General features: G+C 48.5%; 2 protein-coding genes across 3 annotated transcripts in view; one reads left to right on the forward strand and one right to left on the reverse strand.

Moving 5' to 3' along the window:
• OTUD7A (OTU deubiquitinase 7A) overlaps window positions 1–10011 on the reverse strand; it is a 79796-nt gene extending 69785 nt beyond the window's left edge. For both annotated transcript variants that reach the window (XM_036355768.1, XM_036355767.1), the window contains exons 1-2: window positions 9786–10011; window positions 4945–5106 (exon numbers count right to left, since the gene is read on the reverse strand). The gene's annotated coding sequence lies outside the window, so the exon portion shown is untranslated. The remainder of the gene's footprint in view (window positions 1–4944; window positions 5107–9785) is intronic.
• Window positions 9862–13025, forward strand: LOC118679243 (probable E3 ubiquitin-protein ligase makorin-3). The gene is made up of 2 exons (XM_036355772.1): window positions 9862–11964; window positions 12533–13025. The coding sequence occupies exons 1-2, from the start codon at window positions 9892–9894 to the stop codon at window positions 12536–12538; spliced, it is 2079 nt and encodes a 692-aa protein (XP_036211665.1). The 5' UTR covers window positions 9862–9891; the 3' UTR covers window positions 12539–13025.
• Window positions 13026–14136: the final 1111 nt, after the last annotated feature.

Raw genomic sequence — 14136 nt, forward strand, 5'->3', positions numbered from 1 at the left:
AAAGTGTAATATGCTAATTAGACCGATGTCCTTCCGAACGAAGCCAGGGCTGCGAGGGACGCCTGGGTCCCGGGTGCCGGAGGGAAGCTGGTGTCTGCAGCCGGGGGGAAGGAAGGCCTACTCTTGCACGAATTTCGTGCATCGGGCCTCTAGTAAATATATACTTAAAAAAAAAAAAGAATGCATTAGAAAGCTGGCTGAACGGGTGGGCTCCCTGGAGATGTGCTTTGAAAGCCAAGGAAACTTTCATTTTAAATTTACACCGTGCCAGAAGCCACTGCTTAGATCAGTGGTCGCCAACCGGTGGTCCTCAGGCCACTGGTGGTCTGTGAGGTCCGAAAGGTTGGCGACCGCTGGCTTGGATGCTCTAGCTGACAGCAGTCACTTTGCTTCTTCCCATAGTTCTTATTTTTTAATTAATATCAGAGGGAGACACAAGAAAATATTGCCCGTTGTACTGTCTCATCCAGTAACTGCTCAGAGCTTGAAGGCTTTAAGCCCTCCTTCCCCACACCCCCGGCCACACCCCCATTTTCAGGGTCTTTAATTTGCTTCTAACCCCCCGAGATGGATCCATCATGAGCAAAGATTTGATTTTTCCAGAGCAAAAGAAATTGCAGACATGTCTCCGGCCACTTATTTCACTCCTTGCTGGGTGACGCACATAGATTGCTTTGCATCGAGGATGGTGGCTTGCACATGCTGTGTGTGTGTGTGTGTGTGTGTGCGTGTGTGCACCTGCTCAGAACGGACATCTTGTTTACAATAAAATTGATAAATAAGAGCATCCCCAGAGTTCATCCATTTTACATGGGACAAACAACACGCAGCGTTCCCCCCAATCCCTCTCTCCTATTAAACTACCTTTAGAAACAAGTAGAATGTTTTGATGTATAAAGAAAATGCTTCAGCCCTGGCCAGTTTTGCTCAGTGGTTAGTTAGAGCACCAGTCCTCGGACTGAAGGATCTGGGATTTGATTCCAGGTCAAGGGCACATACCTCAGTGGCAGGCTCGATTCCCCAGCCCCGGTCAGGGTGTAAACATCTCTCTCACATTGATGTTTCTCTCTCTCTCTCTCTTCTCTTCCCCTCCCTTCCCCCCATTCTCTCTAAAACAAAACAAAACAAAAATCAATGGAAAAATATATCCTAGGGTGAGGATTGAGAGAGAGAGAGAGAGAGAGAGAGAGAGAGAGAGAGAGAGCCCTTCATTTCTTCTTGCTCTCTGAAAACTGATCCCTACTACAAATCTGCTTTTGAAAACAGCCTTTGTGGCTTTGTATTTTGTAGAGAAAAACATAGACAAGCGAACAAAATAGCTCGTATTTGACCAAAAACGACTCTGCCATTTAAGAACGCAATAAGGAGGAGAGGGGCGTGTGGTTAGAAAAGCGAATGCCTGAAAACAGTAGCCGTTGTCTTAATGAATTCGCCTGTGCACTTGGGACTCTTTCTGTCTTATGTCTCGAAGTGTTTTTATTTGTTTACTTGCCTTTGATGTTACTGACTGATTGGCATATAGAAAGGGTGAAGTTGTATGTTGTCAATGGATCATGTTTTCCTTTGTAGATCTTGGAGTTTGGTTCTAGTTTTAAAAGCCCCTCCCCATTCTGAGATTATAAATAAACTTACTCTTATTTTCTGCTAAATCTTTATGGTTCCGTTTGTTTACATCTTCTAACTCCCTGGAATTCATTTGTTGCAGGTAATGGAGGTAAAGATGCAATTTTTTTTTTCTCCGAATGGTTGGTCACTTGTGTAATAAAATAGATAACCATGCATTTTGGCAACACAATTATAATCCTTTCCCCACTTGTTCAAAATGCCACCTTTTTGTAAACTAAATGCCTTTAAATGTTTGGGTCTATTTCCGTTTTATTATCTCTCCATGAATGCCTTCAAATTTCTCAGGCTTTATTCATGTTCGTATCAAATATTCGTATTAATGTGAATATCTGCAAGTCAACACTCCCCTCAACTAACCCCCCCCCCCCTCTCACACACACACACACACAGTAATAATAGGGTCTTTGTGAGAATTCAGGGAACAATGGCCAAAAATTCACTGTCAAAAATTATTTTGAAATCTCATTTATAACTCTTCTTCAGCTATACTTTAGGAGTTCTGATTTTTATAAAGCCAGATGAGTGTTCGATATCTAGAAACAAATGACCCTTTTAAAAAGTACTTTTGAGCTCAGTGCTGAGCGTTGACCTATGAACTAGGAAGTCGCTGGTTTAATTCCTGATCAGGGCACATGCCCGGGTTGTGGGCTCCATCCCCAGTGGGGGGCGTGCAGGAGGCAGCTGATCAATGACTCTCTCTCATCACTGATGTGTCTATCTCTCTTTCCCTTTCTCTCTGAAATCAATCAATATACATATGCGCACACACACACACACACACACACACACACATATTTTAAGTACTTTTGAAAGCTACCACTCGTTCCCGGAACAGTTCATACCAGGTACGGCACACAGTGCTTTTTGTCTCTAACCTCCTCAATAACCCTTTGAAGAGATGGTGTATTTCCAGATTACAGAGAAGCAAACCAGAACACATACAAATTAGCTAACTTGCTCACGGCCACCCAACCAGTAAACGGCAGCCAGAAAGATGCCAAGAGCAGCCCCGCAATACTAAGATAATGAAAACAAATACAATCACTTAGCAAGACTTACACCCATTACTCACTCATCGCCAAGGGTTGCCAACGTCGATTTGGCTTTTTCCAAAGATGAAAAAAAAAAAAAAAAAAAAGAAGTTGCCTTGTTCTGATTTGTCCTTATCATTATGTAAACATATCCATCGATAGATAAACACATATATGCGTGTACAAAACGATAAACATACTTTGACTGACGTACGGAGATATTTCTGTTCTATTCTGTGTCCTCTCCTACTATGCTAAAATATGCTCTTCCATCCCAGCTCCAAAGCAGCCAAGCATTTAACTCCCAGAAGGTTGAAGCCACTGACAAGATCTATAGAATTCCACGTGGGGAAAAAAACTGGCCGCCAAACCCCTTCCGCAGACAAGAGACATATTGCTGTTTATGAAGCCCCACTGCGGATCAGATTTATTTATCGTTCCTATTTCAAGAAAGGTCATGTTCCTGCTGGACGTCCCAACCCCTGAGCTGGGCATTTTTCCTGCTTGTCCTGATGTCAGCCTGTCCTATCTCAGCCAAGATTTATATAAGAAGAGGGCTCCTCCACTGGGGGTCAGGAAAGACAGTCAATGTATTATCCCTCATGGTTATTTCACAGTTGACTAGACCTCTCTCAACGAATGACAGTCTATCCCAGCAGTGATGTATCCCCTGGGTCCTTACGATGCCCGTCTGTGATAACTAGGATTCAAAACGGCAGATGTTAACACTTGACGAGAGCAGCACCGGACAAACACCTTGCCCCTCGGAAACTTCATTTTGGCACGTCATTTCTTCTACTGGCAACCGAAGCAGAACCAGACAGGCACCAACTTCCACTGAGAGGTATTTCTGAATAAGAGATTCAGAATTTGCCCGGCTGGTGTGGCTCACTGGTTGCGCATCAACCAGTCATGGTTTCGATTCCCGCTCAGAGCACATGCCCAGGTTGTGGGGTCGATCCCCAGTGTGGGACCTGCAGGAGGCAGCCGATGCATGATTCTCTATCATCATGGATGCTTTTATCTCTCTCTCTCCCTCTCCCTTCCTCTCTGGATAAAAAATATAATTTTAAAAAAGAAACTCAGAACTTAATAGCATTTTATTCTAGGAAATAGTTAGCTGACACCTGCGGGGCCAGGCACCAGACGGGGGGGGGGGGGGGGAAGCAAAAACCCACAGAGAAAAGCATTTTAAGAGGCATGGAGGATGGACTGCAAAGTTCCCATGGATCTTTAGTTCCCAGGCTAGTTAGCATGAGAAGGGGGTCTTTCCTTGCTAGTGTTAATAATCCCAGCAGCGTGGCTAAAGGGACCCCATTTTATATATTTCCTATCTTCCGTCTTTCCTCAACAGTTAAAACGGGGAGTTCAGGTATTAGAGAGGCAGTTTCACCTCCACAACTAGCATCGCACGCTGGAGCCAGAACCGGCCACCAGGCGGAGCCAGAGCCCAGCCAGAGCCCGGCCAGCCGAGACACCGGAAGGGCTCCCGGGGCATTGTGGGAAATGTAGTCCCGACAGCCCGGCCCCAGGTTTCTCCGCTCCGATCTCCCGGTCAGGGTTCTGGGAAGTCAGCTGACCCTGCTCCGAAGGTGCCCTGCGAGCGGGCCTGGGTCTTAGGCGTTGGAGGTCCCGTGGGCGCCGAAGTGAAAGGGTCGGGGTAGGGCGGCGAGGTTGGCAGAGCGCGCACCCCGCCCCCCTGCATGCGCGGCGCTGAGAAGAGCCGAGTGCGCATGCGCCCAGGCCAGTAAACTCCCCCTTTGTGCTCTCAGCTGGGAACCCTTCGGTTTTCCAAAAAGCCGCTGAAGTTCCAAATTACCCTCTGCAAAAATCATGCCAACAAGAGGGAGGTGGTCGCTGGCCGGTTTGGCTCAGTGGATAGAGCGTTGGCCTGCGGACTGAAGGGTCCCGGGTTCGATTCCGGGCAAGGGCACATGCCCCGTTGCAGGCTCCATCCCCTGGGTGGGGCGTGCAGGAGGCGGCTGATCCTTGATTCTCTCTCATCATGGATGTGTCTGTCTCTCTCTTCCTCTTACTCCCTCTCTAAAATCAATATATATATATATATATTTTTTTTAATTTTTTTTTTTTAAAAAGGTGGACGGAGTTAGTGGGGCATGAAGTCGGCAGGGGTCCAAGAAGGCAAACGGAGTGGACCGAGAGCTTCCTGGAGGAGAAGCCAGGAAGGGATACTTCCAGCCCATCGGGAAGCTTTCTCACGAAGCCTGGGGCGTAGCCCAGCTTCGGAGAGCATTTCAGAATTGTAGGTATCGAACTCTGTCCTTACCGTGCTTCGAGGGACTGTCATTGGCACACTGGCTCAGGAGTCTCCCCCCCAGACAGCTCCTTAACCAATCAGCTGGGAGTGAAGATGCAGGCGTCCCAGGTGTCCTGGTGAGAGGGCTGGAGGGTCCAAGGATGAATATGATCCTATCTGAGTTGCAGGCACCTGAACAGTTAAAAGAAAAAAATTATTCATGACACTTAAGGACAGCAGGACCTTTTTACTAAAGAGAGTGATGCAATGGGTTTTTAAAAGTATGTTTTTTTTGCCCGGCCAGTGTGGCTCAGTGGTTGAGCCTCGACCCATGAACCAGGAGGTCATGATTCAACTCCTGGTCAGGGCACATCTCGGGTTGCAGGCTCAATCCCCAGTAGGGGGCATGCAGGAGGCAGTCAATCCACGATTCTCATCATTGATGTTTCTATGTCTCTCTCCCTCTCTCTTCTTCTCTAAAATCAATAAAAATATATTTTTAGCCTTAGCCAGGTTTGGCTCCGTGGATAGAGCATCAGCCTGTGGACTGAAGAGTCTCAGGTTCAAGTCCAGTCAAGGGCACATACCTAGGTTGCAGGCCCTGATCAGGGTGCATGTGGGAGGCAACCAATGTGTCTCTCTCACATCGATGTTTCTCTCTCTGTCTTTCTGCCTTTCTTCCTCTCTCTCTAAAAATCGGTGGAGTCCTGACTGGTTTGGCTCAGTGGATAGAGCGTCGGCCTGCGGACTGAAGGGTCCCAGGTTCGATTCTGGTCAAGGGCATGTACCTGGGTTGCAAGGCACATCCCCAGTGGGGGGTGTGCAAGAGGCAGCTGATTGATGTTTCTCTCTCATCGATGTTTCTAACTCTCTATCCCTCTCCCTTCCTCTCTGTAAAAAAATCAATAAAATATATATTAAAAAATAAAAATAAAAATCAGTGGAAAAATATCCTCGGGTGAAAATGAACAAAAAAAAAAAAACACAAATTTTTTTAATTTAATAAAAAAAAAGTCAGTGGGTCTATCAGTAAGAGAAAATAAGGATTGGCTCACTACCTCTCACGTGCCTGAATCTTCCAACAACCTGTAGATACATTGCTGCCAGGTGCAGACAGCCAAAAATGAAGATTCACATCGACAGTGACTTCAGTTACAGGATTCTTGGGATGATTGAAAAAATAAATCAAGAAACACTTATGGAGAGCTCATAGACTATCCCTTGTAACGGGTGCAATCATTTTATAAGAATTCTCTCATTTAGTTCTCACAGTAAACTCGTGGGCTAATCACTCATTATTACTACTGTATTATTATTTTCCAGATGAGGTAAAAGAGTGTGATTAACCAATGCCATCCCAATAAATTCAATTAAAAGAAAGAAAGAAAGAAAGAAAAAGAAAGGAAGAAAGAAAGAAAGAAAGAAAGAAAGAAAGAAAGAAAGAAAGAAAGAAAGAGAGAAAGAAAAGGGGCCATGTGGGGCTCAGCCCAGCAGGCCTGAGCTGTTTGGAATAAAAGACGATGGGGCCTTTGGTTCTTTTCAATCCGTCCCTACACTCCACTTCTGCACTAGCCTCCTGCCTCTCTGGCTTTTGTTATGCTCTCTGGACTGGGTCTCACCCCTGCATGGCTGTAAACCACCCCCCACATGGTCACGCTGCTCCCTGGTGATGGGGGGATGGGTGCTGAGCACAGCCTGCTCAAGTGGAATGCACTTCCATTCCTTCTACTTGGACACCCAAATGCTGACCAGCCAGGAGATCTCGTGCAGCCCTGCAGACTGGAGTGTGTACACGAGTCTGTCTCAGTCAAGTCTCAGCCCGAGCCCCTCAGCGCTTTGGGGGAAAAGAAGAATCAACTGAACCAAATAACCAGATAAATGGCCAGATGTGTATTCTCAGGGACTGTGAAAACAATATCAGTGCTCAGAAGAAAAAAAAATACCGAGACAGGAAAATGGACTGTGACAGGGAAAATTATTTGAGAATAGTGGTTTGACTGGGATGGGGAAATATTTGCTTATTTCCCTCCAGATGCATACCCAGTAATTCCACTGACTCAATCTCATATAATATTTATCATCAGGAGACACAAGTTTAGTTTCTGATGGTGCATATGAAATTTCGTCACTATAAAACAAGATGATACAGCTCCCTATGAGGTGCTAGGACATGAACGTGACCAGGAGGTACACAGGAGGGGATGTGAAAGCAAATACACCCCTCCACCCCACCCCGTGCCAGCAGCACAGCCTTGGCCAAATTACGAAATCGTCCCTGTTCCCTCCTGTTTGAGGAAATACGATGGTGGAATACTACCGGCAACGTCACTGTCTAGTATAATAGCGACTAGCCCTGTGTGGCTATTTAAACTAATTCTGAAGTTTAAAAACTACAAACTCAGCTCCTAAATCATTCTCAAGTGCTCAAGAGCCACACTGAGTTAGTAACCAATGCACTGGACAACACATACATACAACAGCCACAGAACTTCCATTGGACGGTGCTGGTTTATTAAAAAAAAAAAAAGATGGATTGAGAATAATTTAAAAGGTGCTGGGAACAAAGCACGATTAAAACAAATAACAGGTTTATAGTCAGGATTCTGAGATTTTTGAGTCTGTGAAAAGCCTGGTGTATAAGCCTAGTATGTGAGCTCCAAGTCTTTTTCCTGTGAAACGCTCCGGGACTGTCAAGGAAATATCCGTTAACAGACACATTTAGCAGAGGGAAGGGTGAGACTTTGGAAGAACCGGCACCTCCAATACAAAACTCAATAAATACGTAAAGGAGGACATGGGAAAGTACTTCATGAGCAAAAATGATTTCAAGCTTCACAACATTAATTAGCTTAATTCCTAAGATGGCTAACGTTTAATACTGTAAATGCGATGAATTTTAAATGTTTTCCTGTCATTGATTATACATATGTAATATCACAACAGAAGGAAATACAGCTGATCTTGTACACTGAACTTCTATCTGATGTCCTTGCTAAATGTGCTTATTAAATCTAATAGATTTATCAGTTATTCTCAATTTTTTGCTGTCTCCTAGTAATAACTCCTTTCCAATTCTAACATTTTTTTTTTTGCTTTGCCCTTTTTCACTGGCAAGGGCTTGCAATAATAAATATAGACCATTTTGCCTTTCTATTTTTTTTCAGAAAGCTTTCATTTAAAGAATTGTTCTTAATTACAGAATCACTTATGCAACAGATTGATATGTATGTTTATTTCTGATCCTGTCATTTTAATAATAAATGTGTTTCTAGAAATATGACCATTTCATATAGATTTTTTAATTTAATAGGCTAATCTCATTCCTGAAATTGTTTCATTATTTTAATGTGTTATTAATGTAGTGATACTATTTTTAAAATATCTGATCTTGGCTATTTGTGCCTTATTCATATATTTTCCTAATAAACCTCACCAGAAATTTATCAGTTTCAATAATCATTTCAACTAATAGTGATCATCATCATATTTTCAAAGGATTTTATTTGTGATTCTGCCCCCTTACTTCATGTTTGTTTTTCTTTAATTAATTTCTTAACTTTATTATTGGTAAATCATTTTAAAATATAAATCTAGGATATAAAATTCCCTCCCAGAAATTTATTTTAGCAAACAACATCTAATAACATATAAAATGGTGATAGAGCACAACAAATTTATTCTTGGAAAAACGGTAACTGAAATCTTTAAAAAACAACAACAAAAAACCCATCAGTGCAAATAACCACATTAAGAGGAAGGACCGTAAGATCTCAAAAAACTATTCAGAAAATGACATGATAAAATTCAGGATTATATTCATGATCAGTACCCTGACTTAGCAGAGGAGGACTCACAACCGTTTTTACTCAATGAATCAAATGCATCTGCAAAGATGACAAAGAGCTCACAGGTGGAGACTAAAAAGCACCGCTTCGAGCAGATGGCAGAGAACATGCTGCGAAAGGCTGTCCCACCACGAAGCAGCGCGACCCTCGGGGAAAGAAAGGGGAGAAACAAAGGAACCACCGCGACTTAAACCAGCAAAAGAAAATCAAAGCCGGGGGCCCACGGGGGAGAGGGGCGTTGATGAAGCCAGCTGCGGGGCTGAAGGAGGTCTGCAGCTTATGCACAGCATGGGGGAGAGGCCGGTCAGAAATCCCAATAAAACCGCCCCCCCCGCCCCCCGAAAGGCGGGCTCCGATCACAAGCGCTCCCTGCTCGTGCCCCGGAGATCAGAGCATCCCCCACGCCAGCCCGTAGGAACTCCCAGAAAACACAGACCACAACACATCTCGTCAACAAAGCAGAACGATTAAAGCTCCCATCAGCGACAAAAATAAATAAATAAAAGAATCAAATCGCAATTCAAAAAGCCCCACATCGACATAATACGAACAGAAAATCCGTAACATTCACCTGTCAGATGTTTCAGACACTACGAGGCGAACTTTTCAACATGGGGTGGGGTGCGGGGCCGGGAAACAAGGATTATGGTTTTTATGATTTTTTTAAAAAATAGACACATGCATATGCACGAGCAAATGCAGTGTGTCTGCGTGAACGGCGCGACAGGAAAAATCAAAACCTCAGCGGGTGGCGATTGCATCCTCCGGCCGCGCGCGCCTGCAGCGCTGCCGCTGCAGAGCCTGGGGGGCAGGGGTGGGGGCGGAGTGGGGGAGGGAACCCAGCTGCCCGGAACAAAGCCGGCGCGAGGCTTTGTTCCCACGCCGGGATTTTTTACACACCGCGCGGACTGGTTAGAAGACAGCCGGTGTCCCCACCGGAAGTGTCCGCCGCCCGGCCGGCGGAGGAAGCCGGAACCAACAGCAACCGGAAGTAGAGGGCTGGGCGGAAGGAAAAAAAAGGCACACCTTCCCGTCTGGAGCTCCGGGACGGCTCCTTGGCCTCCGGGCTTCAAGCCCGCACGCAGGGGGCACCGGACACGTCTTGGCACCGTTTCAGGGGGCAAAAGGTGCAATGGAAGAGGCTGCAGCTCCCTCAGAGCCCCACGAAGCCGCCGGGGACGCAACAGATGCCCCGGCGGCCGAAGAGGCGGCCGCTGGGCCCAGCTACCGCACGCACCCGGTCTTCCGGCGTATGGAGCCTGGAGGCCCGCCCCCCATCGGCACGTCACGTCTGCGATTGGCCTACGCCTCTGTGGGCGGGGCCAGGCCCAGGGAAGGGCCCGGACCCAGCTGGCTGCAGAGCCAGCGGCGCCCAGGCCCCTGGACCAACCAAGTCGTCTGCAGGTATTTTCGCCATGGGATGTGCAAGGAGGGGGAGAACTGTCGCTACTCCCACGACCTCCCGGACCCGGAGGAGGCCGGGGAGGACCGCGGGTCGCCGCCGCCCCAGGCCCCCGAGGAGGAGCTAGGCCCCGGCGCGTTTGCGGCTGCGCACTATGAGCCAGAGAACCAGCCTCAGGAAGGGGCGTGGGCCCCGCCTCCTGACTCCTGGGGCGCCTTGCCTGCGATTTGCTTGGTCACTGACAGGGTCTCCTTGGAAGCCGAGACTGACGATTCAGCGCTCGGAGCTGTGGGGGGAGCAGATGCTGAAGGCTGGGCAGCAGGTGCGCACGGCTGGGCAGCAGATGCGCAACGCTGGGCAGGAGGTGCGCACGGCTGGGCAGCAGGTGCGCACGGCTGGGCAGCAGATGCGCAACGCCGGGCAGGAGGTGCGCACGGCTGGGCAGCAGATGCGCAACGCTGGGCAGGAGGTGCGCACGGCTGGGCCGGAGGTGCGCAAGGCTGGGAAACTGGCGCGCAAGGCTGTGAAGCAGGCGCGCAAGGCCGGGCAGCAGGTGCGGAAGGCCGGGCAGCAGGTGCGGAATGCCGGGCAGCCGGTGCGGAAGGCCGGGAAGCCGGTGCGGAAGGCTGGGAAGCCGGTGCGGAAGGCTGGGAAGCCGGTGCGCAAGGCTGGGCAGCCGGTGCGCAAGGCTGGGCAGCCGGTGCGCAAGGCTGGGAAGCCGGTGCAGAAGGTTGGGCAGCCGGTGCGCAAGGCCGGGCAGCAGGTGCGCAAGGCCGGGCAGCCGGTGCAGAAGGCTGGGCAGCCGGTGCGCAAGGCTGGGAAGCCGGTGCAGAAGGTTGGGCAGCCGGTGCGCAAGGCTGGGAAGCCGGTGCGCAAGGCTGGGAAGCCGGTGCGCAAGGCTGGGCAGCCGGTGCGCAAGGCTGGGCGAATGCCACTGAATTTGTTCCGGGGCAACCGTACTGGGGCCGCGAGGCGTTCCCCGCTCCCGAGCTTCCCCAGCAGAACTTGGAGATGGAAAGGGAGCGGCGGCTGTGCCGCGACGCCGCCATGGGGCACTGCTTCCGCGGGGAGAGCTGCGCGTATCTCCACGGCGAGCTATGCGAGTTGTGTGGGCGGCAGGCGCTGCACCCGGCGGACGCCGCCCAGAGGGCAGACCACATCCAGGCCTGCATGAACCGCCACCAGCAGGATATGGAGCTGTCCTTCGCCGTGCAGCGCAGCGCCGACAAAGTGTGCGGCATCTGCATGGAGGTGGTCTACGAGAAGGCCAACGAGGGCGACCGCCGCTTCGGCATCCTCTCCAACTGCAACCACACCTACTGTCTCAGGTGCATCCGCACGTGGAGGACGGCCCGGGAGTTTAGGAGCAGGGTGATCAAATCCTGCCCGCAGTGCAGGGTCTCCTCGCGCCTGGTCATCCCCAGCGAGTTCTGGGTGGAGGATCCGGCGGCGAAGCAGGAACTGATCCGGCAGTACAAGGAGGCCATGCGCGCCAAGACCTGCAGGTACTTCGCTGTAGTCAGGGATTGCTGCCCGTTCGGCGAGAACTGTTTTTACAGGCATGCGGAGCCCGAGGGCCAGGGAGAGCAGGTGGTGGAGCAGGCGCAGGAGCAGGCGCAGGAGCAGGCGCAGGAGGTGGAGCAGGAGCAGGAGGTGGAGCAGGAGCAGGAGCAGGAGGAGCAGGAGCAGGAGGAGCAGGAGCAGGAGGAGGAGCAGGAGGAGGAGGAGGAGCAGGAGCCTGAGCCTGAGCCTGAGAGGCAGGGTTCTGGGGCCTCGAGCAGCCAAGAGTTGGAGCCTAAGCAGGTGGGAGAGGACAGCATGCCCTTTATCCACCGTCAGCGAGAGCTTGTCACGCTTTGGCTGGTCAGTCTGTGGTTGTGTAAGTGTTTCCTTTCACTGGGAGAGAATGAGCCTCCTTTTTATTTTTTATTTTTTCATTTTTTTGTTGTTCAGAGAACCCGTGGGGACGTGCTTCCTTGGGAAGGAGCGGGGAGGCCGGTCGGGGGGAAAAAGATTGCAACTTGAACCTGTGGCATGTGGTGTCGTGTGTTCACTGCTTCTGTGCTGAGGCTCGACCATCCGCTGTTGCCTGTTGTTTTATCCGCCCGTGGATAGACCCATCTGCCATGTACAGCAGCTGTTGAAGCCATTTCTCTGGGCCACTCATCCGTGTTCTCGCCCATCCCCATTACTCGCCCCCCCCCCCCAGGAGTGTGGTGCTCCCCTCCCCCCCAAAATAACACCAAGTCCTTTAATGTTATTGTTGTTTTTTTGGTGTGTGGTGGTGGTGGTGTTGTGTTTTTTTTTTTCTTGGTGCAATGCCTCTTGACTGTCAGTTTATGGTTTATTTTGTCATCTCTGTTTTCAACAGGATTGACTCAGTTCTAGGCTAGTGTTTACAGGACTTCCACACTCATTGTGAAGCCCCTGGAGAGTATGTGGGACAGGGTGAAGGGAGAAGTCTTAACTGAACAGAGGAACTCTGTGCTGCTACAGCCTTAAGAAACCTGGACCCACCCCGGGGGGGCCCTGTGGCAGCTGCTCTCTCGTCTCCGCTGTTTACGTGTGCGTTTCTTCCCTGATTCAAGTGCACTTTCTTAACTGTGGTGACCTTGTGGTTTTTTGTGAACCAGGTATCTATGTTTACATGTTCTCATCCTGCTTAACTTGATGTGAACGTATTTCTACTTGGAAGTATGTATTTCAGACTTGGCGTATCAATCGATGTGCGTAGAAGTGAGTATCCAAGTGATGTATTTGAGCCCTGGCCGGTTTGGCTCAGTGGATAGAGCATTGGCCCGCGGACTGAAGGGTCCCGGGTTTGAACTCCGGTCAAGGGCATGTACCTCGGTTGCAGGCCTGATCCCGGCCTTGGTCTGGGCAAGTGCAGGAGGCAACCAGTCGATGTCTCTCTCTCTCTTTCTTTCTCTCTCTCTCTCTCTCTCTCTCTCTCTCTCTCTCTCTCTCATCGATGTTTCCTTCTCTCTCTGTCTCTCTCCCCCTCCCTTCCACTCTCTCTAAAAATCAATGGGAAAATGTCCTCGGGTGAGGATGAATAACCACAAATAAGTTATTTATTTGAAAACGTCTCTATAAAGGATATATCGTATAATGTTTATGTAGTAAAGTAAATATTGAGCTGGAAGCTAAAGGTCACAGGCTAACAGAAATTCGCTGTTGTGTGTGAGTGTGAGGTGGTGAATAATTCTTGTGTTCCTTCCACAGGCGTCAGTGGTTAGCATCTGTTGAAAAAAGCTATTCAGACGGATCTGGCCAAATACGGCACAGATCCTAAAGGACTTGCTAAATAGGCCGTTGGTTATTTCTGTGGTGGCTTGACTAGCTCACTCTGCTGTTACCAATAAAGAAATGTGTGTTTACAACCATCTCATTTTTCCTTATTACAGCGCAATTCTGGACACAGCTCTCTGTAGTCCATATTTTGTGTTATCTCTAGACATTCCGCACGAGGGGCTTTGGACAGAAGTTTTCAACATGTCACTGAAAAGCTTTTCAAAGAGCAAATAGAAAAATTAAAAAAAAAATTGAAACCAGTCAGAGTACAAGATTGGAAAGGCAAAAAAAATTGAAATCTAGAAATGAACAAAAACGAATTAAGTGCAACAGTCATGTCAAAAGTTTAGAACACAAATACCCCATAATTAGATTGCATGAGCATGTCTTAGCAACTAAAAGCCACAGTTTTCCAGCCTTAATTATAATGAAAATGAAACTCTATGCTGTTTAAAAGACACGGCTACGAATGTAAGAATACAGGAACATTAAAAGCGATAGGATAAAAAAGAAATCGATCCAACAGGAGGCTGTGCCTTCTTATCGACAAAATGTATATTAAGGATAAAAGCATCCCTGGAGATAAATACAGACGGCATATAATTCAGTTAAAATGTGCCAGGAAGATCAAACTACCCCAACTCTGCAATCATTTAATAACCCAGCATCAGATGCACAAAT

This window comes from Myotis myotis, unplaced genomic scaffold (assembly GCF_014108235.1).
Source record: "Myotis myotis isolate mMyoMyo1 unplaced genomic scaffold, mMyoMyo1.p scaffold_m19_p_23, whole genome shotgun sequence".
In the NCBI taxonomy this organism is placed as follows: domain Eukaryota; kingdom Metazoa; phylum Chordata; class Mammalia; order Chiroptera; family Vespertilionidae; genus Myotis; species Myotis myotis.